The following is a 26,892-nucleotide window of genomic DNA, read 5'->3' on the forward strand; positions in this document are numbered from 1 at the left end:
TTCAAGTGGGCAATATTTTATACTTCTAAGTTCAGTCTGCTAAGGGACCATAGTCATTAAATTGCAAACTATTTGCACTGAGGTCCATTCTATGATTTACAAGCCTTGTTAAAAACACTGTAAAAGAAAGCAAGCTGTGCCATTAATACTTGTAATTTGATGCTGCATTTGTTAATGGGCTCAGTGTGATTAATGTTTTTAGCAGCAGGCAGAGCATTCTGAGACAGGCAGTGCTGAGGTTTATAATATATAAATGCATGTAAAGAAACGTTAGAATATTGTACGCTTTAGTAATATATGTTTTTACAAGATTGTGTTCCTGAAATAGAAAAGCGGCAGTGAAATTCTACTATAATGTACGTAAATACAGTTCAAGCTGCGGTAGGTGCTGATGTGTGTGTTCTTTATTTCATAGCCAACTGCATGACTTCTGGCGCTTGGATTACTGGGAAGATGATTTGCGCCGGCGGAGGCGATTTGTTCGCAATGCTTTTGGGTCTACTCATTCTGATGCTCTCCTAAAAGCCGCTGTGGAATATGGTCAGTACTAACTCCTGCTTAAAAATGTAGCTTATGATGTTTTCTTGATGTCCATGAATCCCTAAGAACGGTGTTCCTTCTTTTCTAAGGACAGTGCTGAGAATTCCTAGGACAACATGTTCTTAGAAAAGGAATTCTTTCAATTCTTCCACTTTAATGAACCAGAAGACTTGAGCTTGTGGGCTATTAAATTCTCTGATCCCCAAGGGATTCACATTATACCTCTCCAGCATTCCCAGACACTAATTTTGAGACACTGGTAAAAGTAACTGAACTTGTCTCTCCAGAGTGACAGAATGAAACTGTTAGGCCATCAAACTAATGTGTCGTAATAGTTCCATTGGAGACCTTTCGTGAATAAGAAATTAACTGTTTTTTAAAAATATCAGAAGTTTTATCCTGGCACGTGTGATCTCAGCCAAAAGTATTTTTTTCTGCAAACCATGAAAAATGTAATAACTTCTTTAAAATAATTATTTTACGGAAACTTGTGATTTGAATAGTGAACTGAATACACAGGAGCTTCAGTCTAGGAACGTAAGGATTAGATGATGTTTGATTTTCATGGAGAGGTAGCTGGATTATAAAAGAGGAAGGAGGAATGTGCTTTCAAATTCCCTTATATCATTTAAAAGTTTAGTGACTTCTGTACAGCAGACTGACCCTGAGTACTCTGGAATTCTAAAGCAAATTTATTTCTCAGATTTAAGCTGGGGTACCTCTAACATATCAAAGACGGGAATTTTTTAAAGAATATTAACATGGTTTTCTGTCTGTCTGTTGGGTTTTTTTTAACCTGTAGTACTGAAAAAAAAAAATCCTGGGAGTCTTTAGTGTTTAGAAGTAAAAAATGGAAGTAATTATACATAAAGCAAGTTGAACCTTTCAGCTGATGTGTAGCCAAAGGCTAATGTTGCCAGAAATTCTGAATATGATAAATATAAAACTAACTGTGTGACCTACAGATTTCACCAGCTTTACAGGTTGTTGAGGCAAATAGCTGGGATTCAAACAAGGTTAGACATATAAATGAATATCTGTGTGTGCAGTTATACTAGCTAGTGTAATTTAGTACTTATTTAAATGTGAAGGCTACCATGTGCAGGACTTCAGGCCATAAACTGTTCGTAAACTGGGTTAAGAAAGACATTTCTCCCAGTAGGATATACTATGGCATATTTGACAAAGGGTTATTTTCTCCACATTCTTCCAAAACACCAAAATAGAGATCTTATGAGAGGCAGATGCAAAACTGTGCTAATTAGCGTGTTGCTTTTTTAAGGCAAATAATCATCAAAACCACAGGCTTTATGCATTATACAGGCAGTAAAAAATATTGTTATCGATTAATATTTTTAATTTTGGATATTAAACTAGCATTAGAACATGAAGAAATCTGATTTATAAACTATTAGAAAGTTTTCAGCCTTGATAGTGTCCTGGTTTTAAAATACAGGAGCTTTCCATTTACTTAGATGGACTTTGTTTCGTGTCTTTATAGCAGGAATGTTGTATCTTTGGGATAAGATTGTACTCAGAGGATACTGGAAACTATTTTGGGGTTTTTTTGTGAGAACTATAATACAAGTTGCACTTGAGCGTTCAGCATGTTGCAAAGATTGCCTTCATTTATGTAGTTTCTGTGTTCTAGTACTTTAGTGCAGGTGACAGCTGCCTGGCAGTAGAGCTAGCCTGCAAGACAAAGCTACAACCAAAAGAAAAAGAAAAACTGAATTAGTTATAGTTTCATATTGGATTGTTTCTATATAATTTCATGCTACTCACCTGTTAGTGCATTCAACATAGAGGAAAATTAAATCTCAGGTGTGTTTAAAGGTGGTACGCATCAAATTTAGTGGTTACATAAAAATTACAATCGGCTGAAGTTGGCCTGTTTGCAAAATTGAACTAAGTAATTCTAACTTTTCACATGTATTTTAAAATTAACATATGGAATTTTAGAACAGCATACATTAAAGTTATAATTCATGGATTCTATCTAGATGTACTTACTTTTCAGAGGCTTAAGCCTTTGGATTTTAATACTGAAACTTTTAGCTGACCTTTCTCTGTAAGAAAACATCCTTAACACTGATGTTATTTTTATGCCTCTTGGTGTTACTAATGAGTTGAATAATTTATGAGGTTGTCATGTGAAAAGGATTTGGTGCAGTTTGATGTACTTTTAGCCTCTGGTGTTGGAATGTGATTACTAAAAAGCTGGAGGCAGATTTTTTTCCATAGGGCTTAACTTTCATTGTATTTTTTTTTATTGGCTTTGTTTTGATAATTTTGTTTGGAACAGCTTGATAGTAAAATGCCCCTAGCTTCCAAAACTAAGCATGATATCACACTGCAGAAAGAATTTAAAGCATTTAAAAAAAAAATCGCACTGCATAGTTTTCCAGTAACAGATTTTTTCCTGACCTCAGATACTTTGTTTGTGAGAAATAAACCATTCATCAAAGCAAAATTTGTTGGGCTTTTGTTATATTAATAGCAATTTTTCATCTTGACTGATACCTCTAGCACAAGTAAAGCTATTTTGAGCATCCGTAAATAGTGGAAACATCTTACAAGTTTCTGTTATCTACATTGACTGTCAGTTATCATTTAGGATTTTGTGCATAAATATTGCAGTGGAGGAATGTTTAGTCAAAGCCTAAGTCAGCAAGCTCCTCAGTGTCTGCGATCAAAGGCATCAACTTAAATAGGTCTGATCAGGCATTGCAGAAGAGGGCAGGCAGTTTCAGCTGAGCAAAAATCACAGAGCAAAGATGACAAAATGAATCAGTCATTTCTTTGGCAGTAAATAATAAGATATGCTGAGGATTGCAGATGAGAGAATTTCCAGATTCCTTGGAGATGTGCCTGCTTAACACCTGATTTATCTAAGCTTATGCAACCATCAAGATATGACCTTGATAAATAAAAAAGTGCTACTCTAGTATTAAATCAGACTTGATGTTGGATGTATGGATACTGTAATTATATAATACTTGCAGTCATCAAGGAATAGGAGAGTCTTGGAAATGGAAACCATGTCTGCGATCTATATGTTTGTTTTAGAGAAGTAAAAAAAAATATGTTAAATTCTACCTTGAAGAGCTAAAAAAAAAAAAGTGTTAATTTCAGCCGATAAGTGACTTCTTCCCATAGGACACATTATGTATTGTCTGCTACTGGGAAACAGTAATCTCTTAAAATATTTCTGCTACAAGGCAAGTGGGTGAAGCTTCTAGGTAACTATAGTCCATTAGTCAGCCATTGTATGCCTGTTCAGATATCTGGTTTTGATAAAATATAACATGCATATATATATGTCTGCATGTGTGCACATATATACATGTATATATGTTTGAAGTACCTGTCAAGTAAAAAATATTGCAATGAGAAATTATAACACATTTCTATGGCTATATACAACTGTGTGAAAAATGACAGCATATTCCTATGGCTATATACTTAGCTGTCCTTTGAGACTGTAGGTATGTTGAAGTCATAGCAGCATCTGCAAGAGATGGACAGGAGAATTTTTCCCTTTGGATTAGTCTTCCTCCATTTCTAACTTTTTGATATTAGGCATTGGATTTGTTTGTAATCTGTTAAAATCACTTTCATAGCTGGATTTAAAATTCAAGCATAATTATTTCAACACTGTATCTGATGTGCCCATTTGTTTTAGTTAAATTCTTACTTGAATAGAAATATAGATTAATTTCTCCCTTTTGTGAAACTGAAGGGCTATTACTTACTGCAGTATCAAAGTGCAAGCTATAGTAATATTTTGAACTACATAGAAACTTAGTACACTTTTAATTTTATAGTGTTGATGTATTTTAAACAGTCCTTATTTTAAGTTTAAATGGAGTTTCAATGTAATTGATTAAATTGTAGACGGAAAAGAAAGGAAGAAAAAAAAATATTATAAATTCTACTTCTGTTCCCCAAATTTTACTACCAATAAATGCATGAAATATACAGATATGACCCAGTTCACAGTGATTCTGTACATGTGGTGAAAGAACTGTCTCTTCCAGTTAATCACCTTAACAGTTTACAGTCACTGGAGATTAGTATAGACGAGACACTACTGTACCACCCTGCCAGTGAGAGAGAATACTGCTCCACAAAGGTCATCTTAAGAGTGAAATAATTAATTTATTAAGCTTTGTTCCTTCAGTCTTTAAAGGCTGTCGTTCACAAACCATTTGCACACAGATAGGGTCCAAAAAAGGTGACATTTTCTAGTCTACACTGCAGGAAACGGACACAAATAACTCAGTGCCCATGTTCTAAACATATATGTAAGCTGGTCAAATATTTCTAGGGTCTGGGCTCAAGAATATTTGGCCTGTTAAGCTAATTATTCTGACAGATTCTGAATGCTTAGAATGAAAAAGGAAAAAAAAAAAAAGCCTTCATAATGTAGTATGTAATACATTCAGGTTTTGAAACAAAGCTACAGATATGTCTTATATGTGCAATATGGCAGTTGCTTTTGAACTTGCATATTTTAAGTTACTCATTCCATTATGTATTTGGACATCTAATTAGCAACCTTATTTCAAGAGTGGTTCTAGCTGAAGCTGACTGTATACAGCTCCTTCTGGGACTTGCCATTAGCACTCTGAGTTTCAGCAAGTGCTGTGCGTGCTCATCATCAGAAATACGGCTTCATTAGGCAAACAGAATTAAAAAGCATCAGGTTTTGAAATCTGAAATGTTCAAATCTGAAATCTACTTTCATAAAAGCAGATGGATTTTGGTAGACTTTCAAAGAATTGCAGGCAGGATCACTTCAGGCTGCTGAAGGACTTATATTCCCAGAACACGTAGCTTCAAGCAAGCGCTACCTTAAAAGAAAAGTTATGTGGGTTCCCTGCTATGAAACTGGAGTCTATGAAGCTGAAATTCATGGGAACCTGTACTTAAACCAGGGCCTGTTTTCAGAACAGGGATTCTGGGTGTCCAATGGACCCTAAAGGAAGATTAAATTTTTGAGGGTCCACAGTGTTAAAGAAAAATGTACCAAGATGAACTTTCAGTAACTGTAGGTCTAGAGCGACCCCTCAGTGCTGAGAAGTCCAGAGCACTTGATTCCCACAGCTCCTGACTTCCGTCTCCTGAACTGCTGTGCTCCCTGACTTCTGCAGTCAGTGTCAGAACAAGATAGAGGGAGGAGACTCTAGAGAAACTGCTAGGAAGCTGGTTTCATTTGGCATGCACCAAATGTTGTTCCAGAAAGCTAAGTCAGTGTTTTACAGACTTACCTTGACATTTTCAGGGGATAAGACATTTGAAGAAATCAAAATGTCCCACGAACTGGAGATGCTCAATTTCATCATCTCTGTTCAGAGATGTTCAGAAGCTTCTGTTCAGAAGCTTTGCTGTAAAATCAAATGCCTTATTCTAGAAAGTCTGAATACCCAACCAAAAGCTTGTCTTCATTTCCAGATATCCTGCGGTTTAGGTTCTACACTCTGATATATGAGGCTGTTGACACTGATGACATTGCTAACAACCTAGCAGTGTCTTTTGTTGGTGAGAATACCACCATCATTTACAGTAAATTCAAGACTGTCTGTCAAAGTTACTGCAAAAATTATATATATCTAAAAACATTAATTTACTTTTTCTCAGCTTTATAAAGTCCTCTGACTTCATTATCTTCACCCTGTGTTTTGTCAGTACTTATTGAAAATGCCTACCATATTTCCAGAACACTTTCAATAACGCTAATTTCAGAACTATGTTTAAGAAAGCAGTATTTTTTCAGAAACCAACGCAAAACTGAAAGCAAATTGAAGACAACTGTTACTGGATCATCACTTATCAGAGTTTTACTAGCAGGCCCACTAGATTCATTAAAAAAACCCAGTTACTTTTCTAGGTGTATCTGCAGTAAGAGCATTCTATATGTGCCATGTAAGGGATTAAAGACCAAATTATGCTTTAAGTTTTGTCTATTAAATATTGCTTTCTATACTATATCTATACGAACAGCTTTGCTGTCAGGGTTGAGTTTGTAGGTCTTTTTCTAGACTTCTTTTATGTTTTCTTTTAAATTGATGCAGATATTCTTTAGATATTTTTTGTTTAGCCTGGGGAGGGGCATATAGTTGTGTATAAATATCTTTTGGGAGACAATGAAGAAGATGGCGTCAGACTCTTCTCAGTGGTGCCCAGTGACAGGACAAGAGGCAGCAGGCACAAACTGAAATGCAGAACATTCTATTTAAACATAAGTAAAAACTTTTTTTGTTTGCTGTAATGGTGGTCAAATAATGGAACAGGCTGTCCAGAGAAGTTGTGTAGTCTCCATCCTTGGAAATATGGAAAACCCACCTTGCCGAGACCTGGGCAGCCTGCTTTAACTGATCCTGCTTTGGGCAGAGGGTTGGACTAGGCAATCTCCAGAGGTGCCTTCCAGCCCCGAGGATTCTGTGATTCTTGTAATGGAGCCAGGTCTTAAAGGAGATGGTTGCCAGAACTTAGTCTTCAGTAATATTTTTTAAACCTTGGATTACTTATATCTTGATGTTCTAGACTGATCATTTTATGTAATTTCTCATGGACTTAAAACCAAAACAGAGCAGAAACAATGAATTGATATTAAAAATGCAATCCTCAACAAGAAATTACTTTAATCCTCATAAAACTTTTTGAGGAAATGCAGATTTACATATCACAGAATTACAGAATGATTGAGGCTGGAAGGGACCTGCTCAAGCAAGGCGACCTAGAGCAGGTTGCCTGAAACCATCTCCAGACAGCTTTTGAATATCCCCAAGGATGAAGACTCCACAGCCGCCCTGGGCAACCTGTGCCGGTGGTCAGTCACCACCACAGTCAAAAAGTGTTTCCTAATGTTCAGACGGAACGTCTTCTGTTTCAGGTGTTGCCCATTGCCTCTTGTCCTGTCACTGAAAGGAGCCTGGCTCCAACCTCTTTGCACCACTCCTTCAGGTACATAGATAAGTTCCCCTCCTGAGCTTTCTCCTCTAGGCTGAACAGTCCCAGCTCTCAGCCTTTCCTCATATGAGAAATGTGTCAGTCTCTTAATCATCTTCATGGCCCTTCGTTAGACTCTCTCCAGTATGTCCATATCTCTCTTGTATTGGGGAGCCCAGAGCTGGACACAGGATTCCATGTGTGGCCTCAGCAATGCAGAGTAGAGGGGATGGATCACCTCCCTCGACCTGCTGGCAATGCGTTGCCTAATGCAGCCCAGGATACCTTTGCAGCAAGGGCACAGTGCTGGCTCATGTTCAACTTGAGTGTCCACCAGGACCCCCAGGTCCATTTTTGCAGAGCTGCTTTCCAGCTGGGTTGCCTCCAGCATATATTGGTGCCTGGGATTGTTCCTCCCCAGGTGCAGGATTCAGCAGTTTTGTTGAACTTCAGGATGTTCCCATCAGCCCGTTTCTCCAGCCTGCTGAGGTCCCTCTGGATGGCAGCACGACTCTCTGGCATATCAGCCACTCCTCCCAGTTTCATGTCATGTGCAAACTTGCTGAGGGTACGCTCTGCCCCATCATCCAGGTCATTAATGAAGATGTTGAACAAGTATGGATCATCATAAAACACTTCTAATATCAATTTGCTCAGGGACAGTATAACATTTATTATTACTGAAATTGAGTTTGTTGTGATGGCATGAGCTATGAAAATGCTTTTGATAGTGGGTTTTTTTTTTCTTTTTTTTTCTTTAGTTAATGCACTGTCCTGAAAATTGGTAACACACACAATCTCATAAAATACATTGCTCTGGGGAAATGCACGTGATGACCCTTATCTAAGATAACTTCCCAAAATAATATTTATTTAAGTAACGTCTTAAGTATGAATATAGAAGAGAAACTGAAGAACAAAAGCCCTTGACTAAAAAGAAACCCTGTTCCCTCACACCATTCACGCACGCTTAATTTTAGTCTGTAAGTAAACACAAGTTGACAATTAATTGTGAGCAGTTTTAAGAAATAGCATCCACTTTATGGAAAGAAAACACATGTGTGTTACTTGATGTTTAGTGGTGAGCATTTTAAGAATATGTTTGTGGTCATTAAATTAATCCCTAACAATGCTTCCATGTGTCATCAAGTAAGTCCTCTTTGTTCTTTAGTCTAAACGTGATCATGCTGCCATGAGAGCAGCATGTAAACCGTTCTGCTTCACTTGGAGCACCTAAAATAATACTCCTATTACACAATGTCCTTTCAGTGTATGAACTAACTTCCACAACTGATTGTGAATCTCCGATGTACTATGAATGAGTGTATGTCCAAATTGTGTGCTTGAAGGAGTCACGAAAATCTGCGGGTTTTTTTAAGCATAGCGATTTAAGATTTGCATCTACAGCCTTATAATTGTAGCCCAACAGTGCCATCCACTGCTTCTCCAAATAAAATTCCGAATATTTCATCCTCATAGGGTTTTAGGGAAAATATGACGTGATAATTGTGTCCTCTTAATATTTTACATGGTATTTGTCAGGTAAAGAAGAAAATTAAATTTGTTTAAAAGAAGTTGAGGAATAAGAGCTTACATTAGGTATTACTAGAAGGATCCGCAAACCAAAATCCTAATTGTGAGAATAATTAAATCTAAAATACTAGATTTAACTTAGTCTTCTCTCTAACACTTCTTAGAAACACGCACCCCCCAATCATAAATATATTCTCATTAAATATATCTACTATTATGATGATTCTTATTCTTACAACCCACTGTAGTGTAATGAAAGACACCTTCAAAGTGTAAACTGTAATGGAATTTGCTTAGGTAGAGTACTGAACATTATTGTGCTGAACACTCAGTGTCTGAGCTTCTGCTGTCTGACTGTAATGTAAAAGATCTAGTGGTCCTTTGCAGTCTCTAAATATCTACTCCCTTTTCTGTGCTAATTTCTAGCATAGGAGTTCTCGTAGCAGCTTTATAAGAAGTTTTAAGTACAGATTCATGACAAATCTTGAATGTCAGAATCTCTGTTTTGACTCTAATTCAAGCTTTTCACAGATACAAATAGGATATGAAAACTTTTTTTTCTTCAGAACCTCTGTGTTGGGTTTCAAATGCCTTTCCTCTGAGATTTTCAGGTTATCTGGCATGACCTGGATTTTAGCTGCTATTATAGGTCTGAGCTAATAGATTTTACTGCAGAACTTTCTGGCTTTTTACCAGCAGTTAACATAACTATTTCTGTTTCTCAGTTCTTCCTCTGAAAACGTATGACTCCGGAATGTTCTTGAAGTAATCAAATTGGCCTGCAAAATCATTCCTAAGACCTAAAAATCACAACCATTGCTAGTCTTAGAATTCTAGCTGCATTTGGTTCCTTCCACCACTATATTTTCATGTGAAAAGAATACACGATATCTGTCCTTCAATAAAAGTCATTTACTTACCAAAACCTGTAAATTACTACAATGTGAAATGTTTTGAAACTCATGGGAAGGGTGTATTTGTTCTATTAATTCAGTCCTATTGCTAGTTGACAATGAAATAGAAGTATTGACCCATGTATATTCATTGCATCTCGTAGAAACATTTTGGAAGAACATTCTGTCAGTGAAAGTCTAATAATAGTCCTTCAGTACAGCTTTCACAGCCGGGTGAATGTAGCTCTTGAGACTTAGGTTTTACCATGTGCTTTTCTTACCTCCTATTTGCTATTTTTAAGACTTTGTATTAAGGAGTAACAGCACTTAAAATCTTTATTGGCTATAGTGAAAAGCACAAAATATTCCGTCTTTAAATTTTCTTATTCTTGATGTCTTCTTGACTGCAGGTCTCTGTTCTCAACTTTGTATATGAGTAGGTGGAATATGTATCATTTGTTAAAGCAAAAAAGTGTCTAATAACACCAATAACTGAGTAAAGAAGCCAAAGCTGGACCAAGTAGGTCTGTCTAAAAATGCAAGATGACTTTCCACTTCTGCTTGCATGGAGGAGGGTGTTTTCTGAAGACCTGGCTAGCACAGCCCGCCAAGCACATGGCTGGAATGGAGGGCCATTATTTCAGCAGGTCCGCAACCAGTGCAGCCTAGAATTAGGAGACTGTAGTATAGATTTAAAAGGACTTTATTCTCCCAGTCTTTCTGACAGCCAGTAGGAGGCATGACAGGCTTTCAGGCAATGGGCTCAGGTTTCTGAGAGCCTCTGGGCTACTTGCAAGATAAAAATAGGTTAAGATGACAGAGGAAGATTGCGGAAATCTTTTCAACAAAGGTGATTGCTCATCTTTCACGATGCAAATGGAATCGCTATGTATAGATTACAAAAGTAAAGGAATTCATTTTCAGAGACAATATATTTTTTAATATACGAAAGTATTTTTACTCATCTTTTTACATTGCACTACTTTACATTTATCACAGAAAATACATTTCTACTATATCACGTTAAAATTATCGTAGAGGTTTTATGTAAATACTAAGATTTGTACACAAGAAACAAAGGCTTTATGTGTATGTGCACTGGCTATTCCATATCCCTACAAATACAGTGATTTCTTCTATACCACTTATTTTATGTGTTACTTGTTTTATAGTGTTAGCTTTGAAACACACAGAAAAAGTACCAATTAGTGAAACAAACTGAAAGATATTATGAGGTTCAGCATTGTGCTAGGTACAGACGTGGATGCAGAAACACCTAGGGAGAGCAGTATATTAAAAGCCAAATAGATTTTATAGAAAAGTTCTCAAATATACCACTAACCAGCATGACAAGGAAGACACCTTGTTAAGAATTCTATCAGCCAGCGTATTATGCATGTTTCCAGTTATATATTTAATTTTGGTTTTCATATCATGTGTGCTACACCATGACATAACTTTTTTCTGCTCCTTAATGTATGTATGCCTAACGAGTGTATCTCCCAGTGTATTCGTGTAAAGCCCTGAATATTGTCTGCAGTAGATATATTTTCCCAGCTGAAAGGACTATGCATAATGCTTGAAGAGTGTTTTATCAGTGTCTCTTCTGTCGTATAGCACAAGTCATTCAGTTCCATGCCTTCAAAAAAGCTGATCATGTTGCCTAAATAGCACCTCAGGTCCAGTCTAAGAACGGAAAATAGTATTGCAAATTTGCAAATTGCTTGCAAATTTAACATAAATGTAGCAGTTTTGCAAGTGTCCCTGCAGTTGCGTGGAAGGTTTGCGCTTTCTTGGGATCTTTGTGAAGCAGAACGAAAGACGCCACAGACCCCACATGGCAACTTACGGAAGGCGAAATAAAATACTGCTCTCCTTTCTGCTTTACTGCCAACTGCTGCTAAGATTTCTGAGTTAGCTCTCCTTAATATACACACGGGCTTTCTACCTGGGACAGTGATTACCATTCACCTATTTCAGAGACAAAATAATGAAAATCTTGTAGATGATCTCACTGAGCTTTTTTAGTAATAGACCCTCAGACTCTGCTTTCTGTCAGTGATATCTTGTGTACTGCTACTGGTTTGATTTTCATCCGCTAGACTGCATGAAACAAAGATGTTTTAGAACTGCAACTACTTTTGTTTAAAAAAAAAAAAAGTAAAATGCTGGCCCCAATCAAGCAAATAGCAAAGCTTTGATTTTAATTTGATAAATAATTGCAGTTTAGGTTCAGGAACTAGGAGCTCATGTTTTTACAACAGCCTGGCCCAATAGTCCCTTAGTAGAGCTAAGAGTTAAACAGAAATATCTCAGCGTTATGGCCACACTGCTGTCTCACAAATGTGTATATCCTGTGGGTGCTGCCCTTTGTCTGGTGTTGCTGTAGGCATTGATCTACACAGAAATAGAAACAGTTCCTCCCACCGATTACTCTTGCTGCTGAAGTGAAAATGATGTATGCCAGTTCTAAAGATGTGGTGATCTATGTGAGGATGAAATAAAATTTACACAGAAAAAAAAACAACCAAGTGGAGCACACTGAACCAGTTGGAATTGCAGAGGGAAAGACAATGTAATGGAGAGTAAATCTATGTGTTCTAGTGACATTATTATATTGACAAATTTATTATTTACATGTAACGGGGACAATCCTTTTAAGAAACAGTTACAGGAGACATTATGTCATGTATAGGAGATTTCGCCTGTGTAAAGACTGCGTAAGATGTTCCTTCTGTATGTCTCAAAAGAGCAGAATTTCATTTGAAAAGATTACCATTCCAGAAAGCAAAAAATAATTTCAGACATGTTGGCAAATGAGTTACTCGAAACACTGATTGTGAGCCATTGAGGCTTTCTTCTTTAAGTAAGTAGTCTCAATAGAAATTAAGAGTTACCTAATTACTGGAATTATGATAGCTACTATAAAATAATTTAAAATTTACTTCCTACACCTTAATTCTCTGCACTAGAGAATGAATTTTTTTAGGTGTCTTATTATGTCTCTGTTCAGTGTCTGTTTCCAAAGAGCTGATCATGTTTGGGTCTGATAGCAACAGCTGAAGTGATGAGGGACAAAGTTGCCTTCTAGCAGACATAATCGCCGATGCTTTGGCCACAGAGAGAGAGAATTCAAAAATTAGAAGACAAACCACAGTATTACAGCTATATCTTTCTCTTTAAAAATAGTGGGGTTTGGACCAGTCTCATGGTTTTGAAGGCTCTAATGTTTAAATGTTAGGTAACATTTAGAAATTTTCACGTAGAATACCCCAGTACAGGAGGTAAGATCATGTTTCTCGCCTGCTAGTGCATTACCATTGTGCTGCTAGCATACACCAAGGGTTTGTATTTCTAAAAAGCGTTTCATTTCTCCCTAGGCTTTATCATTATTAGTCTTTTCAATTAGAATTTTTTGTGAGCAGGAAGAAAAATTGAGGCTAGCATATGTGGGTGCAATTCCTCCGTGCGGGGAGTGCCTCTTTAGAAGTCCAAAAACTTTGATCCTGTCTTTAGGCTCCGCAAGCAGATAGAGTCCGAACATGGCTTTTCCTGCAGAATGTGTGCTTGGGTTAGGTATTTCAAACTCAAAACTAATCTAAAACTTTCAAGACAGAATCCAGACCCGAATGGTGAGACATGACATATTTTTCACTTACATGTTATCTTAAAAACGTTTTATCAGATTCTATTTCAAAAGCATAGAATGCCTCGTTTAGCAGAATTATTTCATTATTTCATTATCATGTCATACATATTTAAATTCAATCACTTTTTGCTTCTTACCTTATTAATTACATTTTTCCACTGAAATAGTTTGATTATACTCTTCAGTGGTCTGTCTTAAGAAACCTTTGCTTACATGTGAATATTTTGAATTAAGGATAAATGAAATTCCTTTTTGCTGTCAAAACCAAATTGTGAAAATGCATTGCATGGCTTTGAAAATCAGTACACTCTATTAGCAGACCTGTCAATATAAAAAGTGCATTCCATTTCCACCTCTTGCTCTAATAACCTTTTCTATGTTACTCAGAGGCAGTTCACATAATCAGAGTATATTGTCAGCTTACTGGAGTTGGGGAAGCATGAAATGAAAATCGCGTTAATATTGATCCAATTCTCTTACTTGCAAGTGTCCTTGATGTCCTTTCCACTGAGCAATAACTGTTGGTGTGATGTAGTTATTTTCCTCTCAGCTGTTACTGTACTTCTGTAAAATGGCTGGAAACACAGTTAGGGAAATTTTATTGCTCTTAATTATTTTTTTTGTGTATCATCTTTGCCTGTTTAAGTGATCCACAGCATATCAGAAAATTCGGTGTCTTTCTGCAGTTCGTCAAACTACAGTGTACAGCGAGAGGCTGCATTTCAAACTGACAGGGATTTGTAAAGGTCGTCAGTCATGAAATATGAATCCATTCTTGTGTGTACAAGTTACAGTGGCAAACTACATCTTAATCCAAATAAACATTTGGCTGTTTTAAGTTGCCTTTAGAAGGACTTCTCCTGACTTCCAGTCAGAATGAAGACTGCCCTTCAGCGGCCTGAAAACGCCTTGTAACATGTGCTGGCCTGGGTATATCCAGCTCTGTCACCCACTGGCTGTTCAGTGCAGGATCCTTTCTCACATGCTCAGAATACTGGAAATCTCAAAGAAATGTAGGGATAATATTGACGACTTCTAAAAATTTATTTCGTAACCACTCTGAACCTCAGTTTTCCTATCTATAAACAATAAAAATAATGAGTGTCCAACATGGTAATTTCATCTTTGTGTAGGACCTTTTATATTAATATATAACACTTTGACTTTAACTAGAAGTTTAAAAAGCCCTCAACTTCATCTGAGAAACCTGTTCATTTTGGTCTTGCCCATAGTCTCAGTCTCTTCTTTGGTATACTTTGTGTCAGTCTCATTTTTACAATGCAAAACATGTGAGAATTTTTAAGAGGAAAATGCATACAACTGTGAAGTATTTATTTACAAATGACTCACATAAAGAAGATAATTTGGTCAGATATTAGGTATAAAAATTGGGGAAAAATGTCTGGAATGTCTATGATTAAATTTTCAGGTATTTATCTATTATAGAAAACAAAAATGTGATTTGGTTTTACTTTTGGTAGAAGTAATTTCCGATACAAATGTATGCAATTTTTAATTTCTACGCAATTTTCATAGTTTTTCTCCCTCATTTCTTCAAAGATCCTTAATAATGAAAATATGATTTAGATTCCTCTGGCTTTTATTAAATCTATTAAAACCAGCCTTCCTTTAATAACAGTCACTTCTCTGATTCTCCGGGGAAACTAAATTATATGCCAGTCAAAGCTGCCAGTTCCAGAAACACATTGCAATTTAAATAACAACTCTAGCAGACACAGGTGGGGACAGTTCATCATGATGTGCCAGCGCCGGGCTGCTACTCAAAGCCAGAAGGCCGGTCTCTTGAGCGGACCCAGGGATACCTGGTGCACGTTTCCCGTGGAGCGAACGCGGTCCTAGGAGGGGCTAGCTCTGTAGCCGTGCGGAAAGATATTCGGCTGGGGTGGAGTGGTCACCATGTCGATGATTTAATCTTACTGGGTTTTGTAGAGGTCAGTTTACAGACTCCCAAGCAGCTGCTCTCCATAACTGTGACTGCTGCGAGGGTCCCGGTGCCTAATCAAGTTAGTAAAGATTAGCAATGAAAGCAGGGGCTTAAACTGTTAGAATATATAAAGCAGGAAGATTATCGCGTGAAAATTTTTTCTAGGTACTAACTATTAATAATATTGAATGGAAAAAAAAATGTAGATAATAGTGTTGCGTTTTAAGTCTTTGCACACATAAGTTTGACTCTTCCTGTAAAAGTTACAGTTTGTACACTAAACAAAAAAGTCCCTTCCAAGAAAAAGCTTAGCTCTTTCAAACTCTGTTCATAAATTATATTTTACCTGTGATATAATTTCATGGTTCACATCATGACCTGTCAGGTAGTCTCTTGTGAGGAACTAATTCTGAATTCCTTTATTTAATAAAATATTAAGAACTACCTTCGGTGATTAAAATTCAGCAACAGAAACAGCGTTCTACAGAGCAGTACGCCGCAGTGATCTGCAAGGAGGAAAAAGCAACTTTACCCTTAAAAGTTTCTGAGGAGAGCTAAGCTTCACAAAAACTGTACTTTAGCTGCTATAAAAGAGAGTTTTTAATTAAATGCAGGATTTTACTGTAAAGAGAACAGACTTTACTTATGTCAAAATGCTCCTTTAGAAGCCACATAAAACTGTAAAAGACAGTATATGAAAAAGCTTTCTTATAGAAAAGAAGAACACCATCCCATGAAGCAGATTTCCAGATGTTTGGAAACATTAGAATTTCCTGTCAGTATATTTAGGTAACATTAAAATGAGGTTAACTTTCCATTCTGCCATCTCTCTTCAAAGATCAAAGAGCACTCACTGCATAAATTGCCTTATCGGTAATTCGTTGAAGTAAACTATGGAAACAACTTTATAAGAAGCAGTAGTCTTCCTTTGTTGGTTACAGTATGACCAAGCAAACTTTTCTTAAAACTAGCCTTACTTTTTTACCTCATTTTATACTAAATACAAAGAGAAAAAATTTAAATGCTATATTTGAATATATAATAACTGGATAGAAGTAAAGAGAGAACTGAAAACTCCCTTCATGCATTCAACTAAATCATAGTAATTGGTGTAATGTCTAATAAAATAAGCGTACATAAACAGAAATGTAATCAACAATATGTTATGTTTGTACGGCTAATTTTAAAATTTTATTAGGGATGTTTTTGTGGGTTTGGACACTTACGGTATCTTTGAAATTTAGATTGCATCCTTAGAACCTGTTGTGACCTACAGAACCCAACAGGGATTTTATTGATTTAACTGAAAATAGAGCGGCAAAAACTCAGATGTTACAATATCTGCCCCCCCCCAAATGTTTAAATATTGCCTGTATTAAATACTTCTAGAGGCTGTAGCTGCAAAATAACGAGATTCTCCTGCTCTTGGGAAATCATTAGCTTTTTTGGGGGGGGTTGTTATGTTGGTTTTTTGGCTGCTTAATAATTTCTGTTTAAGCAAAAGTAATGCTACTGGAAGAGAGATTAGTAAATTTTTGGCAATACTGTACAAGTTTACCGTGCAGCTCATATAACCTTTCAGACATATAGAATACACACCTTTTAATGGAAGTTCGGGTTTTGTAGAGGAGCGCTCGTTGGTTTCTTTAATTTTTTTATAGATGAGCTCTTTTCAGTTAGCCTGAAGCTACTGTAGAAAGCCAGTTTTTAATATGCACATTAAAAAAATTATCAAGATGATAACAGGTGTAACAAAAGATGTATTTTTTTTAATCGCTTATCTAGTCTTATACATACGTTCTCTTGAAATATCTTTAAGGCAGAGCCTTCAAGTTTTAACTGCAGCTGGACTTCAATGTGAGCCGAGTGACATTTCCTTTAACTTCTTTGCAAAATGTAGTTTTAAGAAATACTTCACTGCTTATTCCAAGGCTTCTTTCCAAATCCCAGTCTAGAAAAATATCCCTTAAGAAGCAGCTCAATAACAAGAACCAATAGCATCTGCTAGTTCCAGTTCTGTGCACTCCAATGTCAAAATGGTGCTTCCTTGAAATTATATCTAGTTTCTTTTTTTTTTTCTGTTTTAATGGATTTGAAACATCTTCTAATTAGACTTAGGAACTGACATTACTATAGTTCCATATTGTGTCTTTAAAATACAAACTCCATGTGTCCTAAAAAGAGTTTTAAATGAAATAAATGGAAATGAATTTAATTTCATAGTAATATTGACGGGGCTTTGAAAAAATAATTTGAGGTTTGATTTTTTTCAAATATGCTGAAATATCAAGTATTCATTTATTCGTCTCTCCTTTTTATATCATTGTTAACAATACTAGACATAGTTTTGTGTCATATAATTTTTTATTCAGTTTGTTGTCTGATTTTAAAGAGACAAGTTGTTTTTCTTTTTACTCTTCTTTGGAGAGCTTCTCTTATTTTAAAACCTTTTTGAAGTCGTCTTGAAATATAAAAATAGAACATCTGTGACAGATCTGTTTTGAACATATTTCACATTTCAGGATCCAAGGAGATCTGGTGGTCTGTGGTATTCGCTTGTTAATTTCTTGATGAATGGGTAGAAAGGCCACGAAGTGCACTCAGTACAGCACGTCTTCCGAAGATAGATGATCTCAAATAAATTCTATTCCCAATCAGTTTTTGATTTGTTAGGTGTTAAACCATTTCTTTGTAAGGACAGTGTTTACAAGCCTTGTAATGAGACAGCCCTGTGAGACCTTGCTCTTCTTGCTGTAATTTTGATAAATGGAACTCTAATTCATAAAGGATATAGTGATTGAAGGGCAACTCTGGGTCTCGTACACTTTCATTTAGATAAATGTTTGGTACAGTACAGCAAAACTGAGGTGCACTCAGCAAAGTGATAAATTTAAACAACAGACAAAACAGAGGTTTTTTCCATAAAGACAAAGGAGTGCCATTTACTATATTTCTTTTAGATAAATGTATTTTTAATATTATAAACCAGAATGCATTTTAGAAACATTTGTCTTGTTGCTAAGCTCCAAATTTGCCAAACTAATTTAATGCCTTCTACTCTACCACATTTCTTACATCGGTGTATGGAAATATTTCCGTAATCTGGTAACTGGAAGCCTCATCTCAAGGGATTTAAGATACACTAAATTTCAAGTTCTCCTAATGCATTTTTAGTGTTAGTAATAACTTGGGGCTTGGGACTTTTTTTTTTACCTTGTAATTTTAAAAATATTTCTTCATGCATAAATAATTTTAAAGAACTGTCACTAATCTAATCAGTTACTACAGAAATGGTTGACTCTATGATTACTCCAGATTAGTACTTTTGAAGTTATTCATTTGAAGATTATCACATATTATAAAGCTCTGAAACTTTCTTAACACTCACTAGAACTACCAAAAAGGAAGAGAACAGTATTTTCATGCTTCCTTCCTCCAGCATGTTACTTCATCTTAGGCCCGGTCTCCTTTGGTGTCAAATGCTTCACAGCAGGAGCTATTACTTGTGTCAAATGATGCTAAACTCCCTTGTAGTAAACGCAAGTGTAACAAGATCCTGATCTAGCGATTAAATACTCAGGGCAATTCTGATGTAATAAAACTGGAGGTCTGTTATAGCACACTATTACTTTGTGTTTTTCCAAACTTCTACAAGTCTTGCTCCTTTTTGTGAATTAGAAAGAAAAACAAACAAACAAAAACAAAAAAAAAAGAAAACCCAAACCAAACAAAACCCCAAAACTTGGACATAATACTGAAAACTTTTCCAACCGTTACTTACTTGACTAAAATTTAAATTGGGTGAATAATTACAGTTAGTTGTACTAAATAGTAACCTGTGCGAGTGAGGGAGTGATCACAGCCTAATAACTGAACACAGCAAAACACTGTGTATTAGTATGTATCGGCATCGGTATTGTCTTAATCTTCAGTATCATTGTGGTCCTAATGGAGAGAGCAACAAATAGAAAGATTAGAAATGCTGTCCTTAATTTTTGGCTTGGTGAAAAAAAATGGGTTTCCTGTTTACTGTTTGCCTTTACCTGCTCTGTAGTTTCAGAAATAGCAATTGGGATAATAGCAACAGTATGCAAACGATTAATATGAGGCAATATGAGGTTGTCTCAGGCTGTGGTGGAGTGGCATGCTAACAGTGATCTTCAAACAGAGTAAACACACTAACAGAAAAATATGCCTCCAGCATTTTTATTTACATGGTGTGACCTTCCTGTGCACAAATTAATTAAAAGACTCATATAGGAGTAGGAGATAAAATCATAACACCTTCCCCACTGTTTGTAATAACAAAACTGCCTGACACATCAGTTCCATTCCTTGCATCTATCTCCACTAACCTATCTGCTTACTATATTCCTCTTAGTTGTCCTGTATTAGTATGAAACCATGAGTCTTATATTGGGCTTTACCTCATGATTTTACATCTGCCAGAATAGCATTCATCATATGAAGTTCAGGCATTGTGGAAGACGAACAAAATCCACACATGCCTGGCTTTGCTCAGATTGCACTCATCGTTCTGTAGCTTAGTAGTAAGCAAATCTCCAAATTGTCATACAGAAAGAAGAGACTAAGTTTGGGTTTTATTTCTTGATTGGCAGAACTGAAGATGCCCGTATCTGGTATGGTCCAAGGTGAAGATGCAGGGCTTTCTGTTTAGGGAAAAAATAGAAAGCTTACTCTTCTGAGGCTGCTTTGAGTCTGTAGTACTGCAAACAAACCTAGCGACCTCTCCCCATCTAAGAAAGAAACACCATGCAGATGTCACAACAGTACATGAAAGCTGTTTATGATATGAAAGCTACTGTCATTTGACCACGCTATGATTAATTTCTTACGTCATGCAAATGAACTCTGGCAAGCGCTAGTAGGACCTTCCCAAAATGTAAGATGGCATATCTCCTGCCATAAGGAGACATCAGTCTGAATAGAAAAAGTCAGTTGTAGGCAAGAAGAAAGGGCAAGACATTCCTGTGAAGTCCTTTGAGGTAAATTGGCACAAGCCCATACACCAACACTTTTATTGTGCTCCTTAAAAAAACACACACAGATGCACACCAAAGTTTCCTCACCGTGCTTGTCCTTTTTTAGTCTTTTCTGAATCTCTGCATAGCCTACCTTGTTGTTACTCTGTATTGAGATAACCCATCTCCTGCTTCACCAACTTGTCCCTCCTATCTGTAAGATGAAAATCATGACAGCTTTTGAATTCCCAGAAGCAGCTCCTTTATTTAGAGTAGGTGGTTTAAGCTCTCAGAGGTCAGTCAGAATCAGGACACCAGGAAGCCAAGAGAAACTCCTGCTCAATTTCTTGCAGGTGGAAAACTAATGGAACAACACTGAACATAAAGCAAATAGCAATTATTAAAAGCAGGAGAGTCTTTGTGAAACAGTTTCTATTGTATTCAAGATATATTCTCAAAGACAAAATAAGGCTGCATATTTTGTAAACCTTGGTAAAGTTTTTTAAAATGTTCCTTCCCTTTTTCGATAAAGATGATTTATACTGTATTTTTTTTACTACTTGACTGTGGTTGCTTTCCATTTTAAATATTATTCAGCTAAATTCACAACATTTGTAACTTTTTTTAGGCACTGAAGAGGATGTAGTGAAGTCAAAGAAAACTTTCCGAAGTCAAGCTGTGGTAAATCAGAATGCAGAAACAGAGCTTATGCTGGAAGGAGATGATGATGCTGTTAGCCTGCTCCAAGAGAAAGAGATTGACAACCTTGCAGGTAATTATATTTTTCATTACAACTAAGATATGAGCCAAAAGGCTCTTTAAAACTTGTTAGTTCTTAACCTTTGTGGTTCGTATCTTAATATTGGCAGCGAAGTGTACAATTACAGCGCAGATTCTTTGTGTTCTAGACTTAATATGATGTCCCACTTCCATGAACTAGGGGAATTGATTACAAAGGCTGTGCTCATTGCACAGTCTTGCAGCAGAGATGTGAGAAATAGCAATACTTCAAGTCTTTTTATTACTGCCTGTGACTTTGTGTTGAAAATTCTGTAAAACCACTGTGGGAACGGCTCTTTTTTCTGCTTAAAATGGAAAAGCGGACTAATTCCACAACTCAGGGTTTTGTGAGTCAGAGTGTGGTTGTGTGCATTCATGACCTGATCCCAAGTGCCACGCAGCTTGTGGAGAGACACCTGCGCTCCTGCTGGCACCCCCTTCTCTCACTGGTGGAGTTAAGGGGGATCTGCAGTATCTCAACCCATCTGTCACAGCGAGGGGAAAAGTTGCCTGTTGTAAACAGGGTCTGAGAAGGAGTGAAACTGTAACCAAGCTATGAACTTTGTTAGTTACCAGTCGAGCTGGGCATGAATCCTCTGTGAAAATGTACGAGAGAGCCCTTCTGGTCCTTTCTCCCTGTGTGAAGGCATGCAGTGAGGTCTCAGTTTTATCCATCTTCTGGCAGGTTCTGTGCCAGTTCCGTCTGCAATCCTACCTTTCCTGGGGATGTAGTCTGGAAAGAAAGGCATGTTGAAGGTTGAAAACGCACTTCCCTCTCAGACGAGATAACAATGCGAGAACTGTGAAATGCAGTATGAATTTTTTATATTTTTAAAATACCTTTATTAAATTACTCCACTAAGGGGAAGTTTTGTGATGTCTCAGGGGGTTTTTTCAGCATAATTGAATTTCTAGAAAAGCTACCTTTGCTCCTGCACTTTCTTCTGATGACAAAGTAGAAATATGTAGCAAAGATAAGATCATAAACGGATGGTAAAAACAAAACAAACCAACCAAACAAGCAAAAGGAAAAAATTAAAGTTAGTCTCATACTTTGAAACCAGAGCAGAGCTGAGGGGGGAAGTAAATGCTTTTATTTGGGAGCAACTTTCAGTATATGATTATCACGGTTAATATGTCAGTCTGCTTGCCTTCTCAATCTGCAGCTAACCATTGCTGAGACGCTGTTGTCTTAAGTCAATAAAAGAGTGCGTCAAGCAGGACCATTAGTGGGATAATTTGATCAATGTCCCTTTCTCCTCTAGAAGGAAAACTCGGCACTGCTTTGGCTAAGCTCTTATGTCTAAGAACGGTGCTTCCAACTAAATGTGCATACAGTTGCTATAGTTTAAAGGCTGCAATATGCAATTACATTGAAATATTGATTAGAACTGCAAAGCGGACATGGAAAATTTTTGCCCAGTCTGGCAAATCTCACAGTCAGCTATGAAGTTCTTATATGTGCCCCAACAGTGCCATTTCATTCAAATACACTGATGCAATACAATCCATATAGCTACATCCCTCTGCAAAAACCTAGTATTTTAATGTGTCCTTAAGTATTTATGTGCAATGTACCCTTTTACTAGAGAGCACTACATATATGACATCCCTTGCTTCTTCGGGACACGGACAGTAGTTCTAGTCCTTTCCTTTTACAGTTTGTAGAAATTTGGAGATATTGTCTGTGTTAGAAAAACAGAAATTATAGAAATAGAAACAATTTTACTTTTGAAATATTGACAGGACATCTGTCCTAACAGTGTCAGAAATGGGCCTTTGTGTTCCCTACCAACACTAACAGGGCAAGCAAGGCGCCTCCAAGTGTGCTGAGATGATGTGGTAATGGTGCTAGATGTGTACCAAAACCTGTAAAGTTCTCAAAAAGAACCCACATTGCACTACCTCATTTTTACTATCAAATTAACTGCAGCCGTTGCTACTCCACTCTTCTTCATTTTTGGAGACGAAATGATTTTGAGAGTTAATGGTCACACATGGTATCATATGTGTCTTCCATAAATGTTACCAATCAGTGAAAAAAAAACCCTAAGTCACTCCATACCCTCTGTTTTGCCTCATAATTTTGCATGATTTAGCATATAACGATGCCAGTGCTTTCCACGGTTTTCAGTTTATACAACGTGACTCTGAAATTTGAGTCCAATAACTGAAATCAAGAAAGGCAGTAATCAAGGAAGGTGGGGTTTATGCCTAAGGAGGTTAAAACAACATCTGACAGCTCTGAAGATCAGGTCCCAATAAAGCCACGCTGTCCATTCTTGTCTAATTCTAGAGAGTGATGTAGATTCGGCGTATGTGATCTGGAAACCTTTGAGATATATCAAGTTATGGTATATCACAGCATCGTTTATATCTAGTTACTGTTCAGAGTGGAATGACACGTAGAAATTTCTATATGCAGATATGCCTCCAATTTAACTTTAAAGCTTAAATCAATTTAAACCTGGTTTACAACGATTTGGATTGTCTCAGTAAGGGATGGGAATTAAAAAAGATCATTATAAACCAGGTTTAAATTGATTTAAGATTGTCCACATTTAACTAAAACAATTTAACATTGTTTATTCCGTGAAACTAAGGCACCTTTTAAAAAGACAAGACCTTAGGTTTTGGAAAACTTTTAACAAAGAGAATATAAATATTACAGTATTTTGATTTGTGAAGTTAAAACTAAAAAAAGGAAAGTTTGAAACAGATTGAGACTGTTCATACAAAGTTATCTGTACGTACCTTTTGTTCCAGAGACTCTTTATAGTTTTTCATCAACCATGTGGCACAAATCAATGTAAAGTTCACTTTGATAAATTACATATGGGATGGAGAATTTTTAAATAATTATAGTCTGAATATTTTTATTATATAATCTTAGTATTCCATATGTTGCAATGGCAGTTGGTCAGATTTCATTATATTAAGTAGCATTTTAATAAAATATAAAAATCAGATTCCATGTTATTATGGTCTTAGAATTATGACTTCTAAGTTTGCATGAAGATTTTTAACTAAAGCAGTATTTTAACTGTCTTACAGTATGAGTTATCGAAAGATGTTGTTCTTGTTTTAGCATTTACGTATTAAAATATTTTACATTTTTCTGTTCCAGTTTTAGCTCCTTTTCTTCCCAGACTGTTCACTTCAAGAGGCAAGTCACATCTCTGTTAGAACTAATGATTGAGATAGCTCAGTCAATTTTAACAGTTTTCTAATATATTGTGAATCTGTGGGTAATGCAATCAAATCCACTGTAGTGAGTTGATATTACTAACTCTTCTCCTTTTCTTTTCCTTTTCTATTTTCTAATGCTACAATAGGTCTTTTAAATACTTAACTTTTCTTTTAAGAGCCTGAGAATGCAAATTTGCTAACAGTTTGTCTTCTGCTTAGTAGATTAATTTTTCAAAATGAAAAATATGTGGATGTATTCTAATATCATAAGCTGGCATTCTCATGGGGAAATATGTTTTAATAGATAATTAACTTTTTTTTTTTTAAAGCACTGATCTTTCACTAAAATACATCATTAAAAACAAAACAAAAAAAAGAAAACAAACCACAGAATAAATGTTGAGCCATTCAGGTTTTGTGAATTTTGCATTTTAGATATACATTCTGTTCTCTTTGTTGTGAAGTTGCAGTTGACTTGCTAAGAATGGACTGTGCGCATCTGAGAGCAGAATTAAGCCTTAATAGCATTTTTGAAAGATACATGACCTGTAACTGGAGCACATTTCATCTATTTTGTCGTATCGCTGGTGGCAACAGCAAATAGGCCCCAGCCAAGCAAAGTATCCCTGACGAAGTCTTTTGCTACTCTCTAAAGAGTAGTTTCTGGAAAGAAAAAAGGAAACAAAGATAGGAGGATATGAAGCTTTGAGTTATTTTAGGAAGACAAAAGGCTTTGGCAGGCATCTGTCTGGTTACTTGCATGGGCTCAATCAACTCAGAATCTGACATCCTCAGAAGCCATGGTGAATTACAGACTCACAACAATCTTGCAAGAATAAATGCATATTATTCAGTCCATTATACGAGGAGACTGAGCAAGTCATCCAAATAAACCCAAGGAAAGCCACTAACTGCCTTTAATGCATCTTAGTCTTAATGTATCTTAACCTTCACTACAGAATCTTCCCTTCTTCTTGGACATCTGTCTCTAGGTGGAAGGAAACCCCCCCGCAATGCAAATGTGCCAGGAAGGTTTGAGTGAGACGCAGCATCCCAGCACTGCCCTAACTTTTAGCAACCGTGAACTTCAGTGTAGAAATATTTCTAGAAAGCACCGTTACTGCTGCTAAACAAGAGCTGATCTTTTATCCAAGCCAGCATGGGTAGCTAGTCCACATTGGCTTGAGGACTAAATGTGATAAGCCCTCTGTCCAGACTTCTTGGTAGTGTGCTGAATGTATTGACTTACTGCCCTATCCTAAGGAGCACCCTGGGTCATGAGTATTTGACAGCTTGTATTATTATTAATGAGATAGAAGACCTTTCACTTCCAGGTCATCTGTTTGAAGTCCAGACAAGACTGGTGGTAACCAAACATTATCAACATCTGTTTTGTGGCCTATGCAAAATAAGCCTTTTGTCTCGTTTCAGGCAAGCTAACAGAAATCATCAAGATTTTGAGCAATTTCCAATTGAAAAGATTTTTGACGCTATCATTAGAGGAAATTGGAATAATGCCAAAAGTTCTACTACATAGAGTTATAGTTAAAATTGTATAGCAGTACCTAAAAAAAAAAGTAAATAATTTAGCCCTTAGGGAAATTCTATTCCAGGTTCTAACAAAGGACTCATTTACATTTCTGAAATTATTTTGAAGCCTTGCATAGGACCAGATGCAGTAATAAAAACACTAACACACAAAGAAACTGCAAAAAGCTCCCAAAATAAGTATTTGGGATGGAAAAACTTAAATATGATTGACTCATCTTTATATATGTAATATGCATTTAATATTTATACGTATATGTATTTAGTTACAACAACATTTCTTACAGCCAAAATCTGACACTGAATTTTCTTTACAAGGATTGACCATTGTAGACAATCTCTGGTAACTAAAGCTGTTTGCAGCTTTTTCTTACCTATTCTTAAGGACTAATGGAAGGGCATATTTTCCTGTTTTTTCTTCTGTTGCCATCTCAAAATGATTTTGAGGTATGCAGGATCATTTCCATTGTTTTTGTTAATGGAGTTAGACAAATGGTAGATTTTCTTAATTAAAGAAAAGAACAATATCTTGGGCCTCTACTGAGAAGGCAGCTATTCAAATTGTTAGATTTTGCAGGCAAAAAAACCCACATCGTTTGTTTGGAGCCAATCAGAGGAAGTTTTGTTACATTATTTGCTGTCAGAGTAATGAGTTGAAAGAAAGGACCAAATAGCACATTATATTGTCTCCCATCAGCAACGACAGCCTACCAGGTGGTTTTGGAGGAGAGGAAAGCAATAGTCTTCATCCCTCTCAACTCTTGGAGGGCAAAGCATGACAGTGGTTCTGAGAGTGGTCTCATCTTCTCTCTCCAACCCTTCTCCTCCCTTCCTGGTGTGTCCTCTCCTGTGAGGCTGGGAGAGCCCTGCCACCCATCC

The 26,892-nt window shown here is 36.5% G+C and overlaps 1 protein-coding gene across 6 annotated transcripts in view; it reads left to right on the forward strand.

The window, feature by feature from the left end:
• NBEA (neurobeachin) overlaps nucleotides 1-26,892 on the forward strand; it is a 513,163-nt gene that overhangs the window by 320,750 nt on the left and 165,521 nt on the right. For 5 of the 6 annotated variants that reach the window (XM_063332720.1, XM_063332711.1, XM_063332739.1 and 2 more), the window contains 2 exons: nucleotides 416-540; nucleotides 21,125-21,268. In XM_063332720.1, the coding sequence (XP_063188790.1) occupies nucleotides 416-540; nucleotides 21,125-21,268 (269 nt within the window). Of the gene's footprint in view, nucleotides 1-415; nucleotides 541-21,124; nucleotides 21,269-24,403; nucleotides 24,443-26,892 lie in introns of all 6 variants that reach the window. The other variant, XM_063332757.1, reaches the window with a different exon arrangement.

Source organism: Chroicocephalus ridibundus, chromosome 1 (genome assembly GCF_963924245.1).
Source record: "Chroicocephalus ridibundus chromosome 1, bChrRid1.1, whole genome shotgun sequence".
Lineage (NCBI taxonomy): Eukaryota > Metazoa > Chordata > Aves > Charadriiformes > Laridae > Chroicocephalus > Chroicocephalus ridibundus.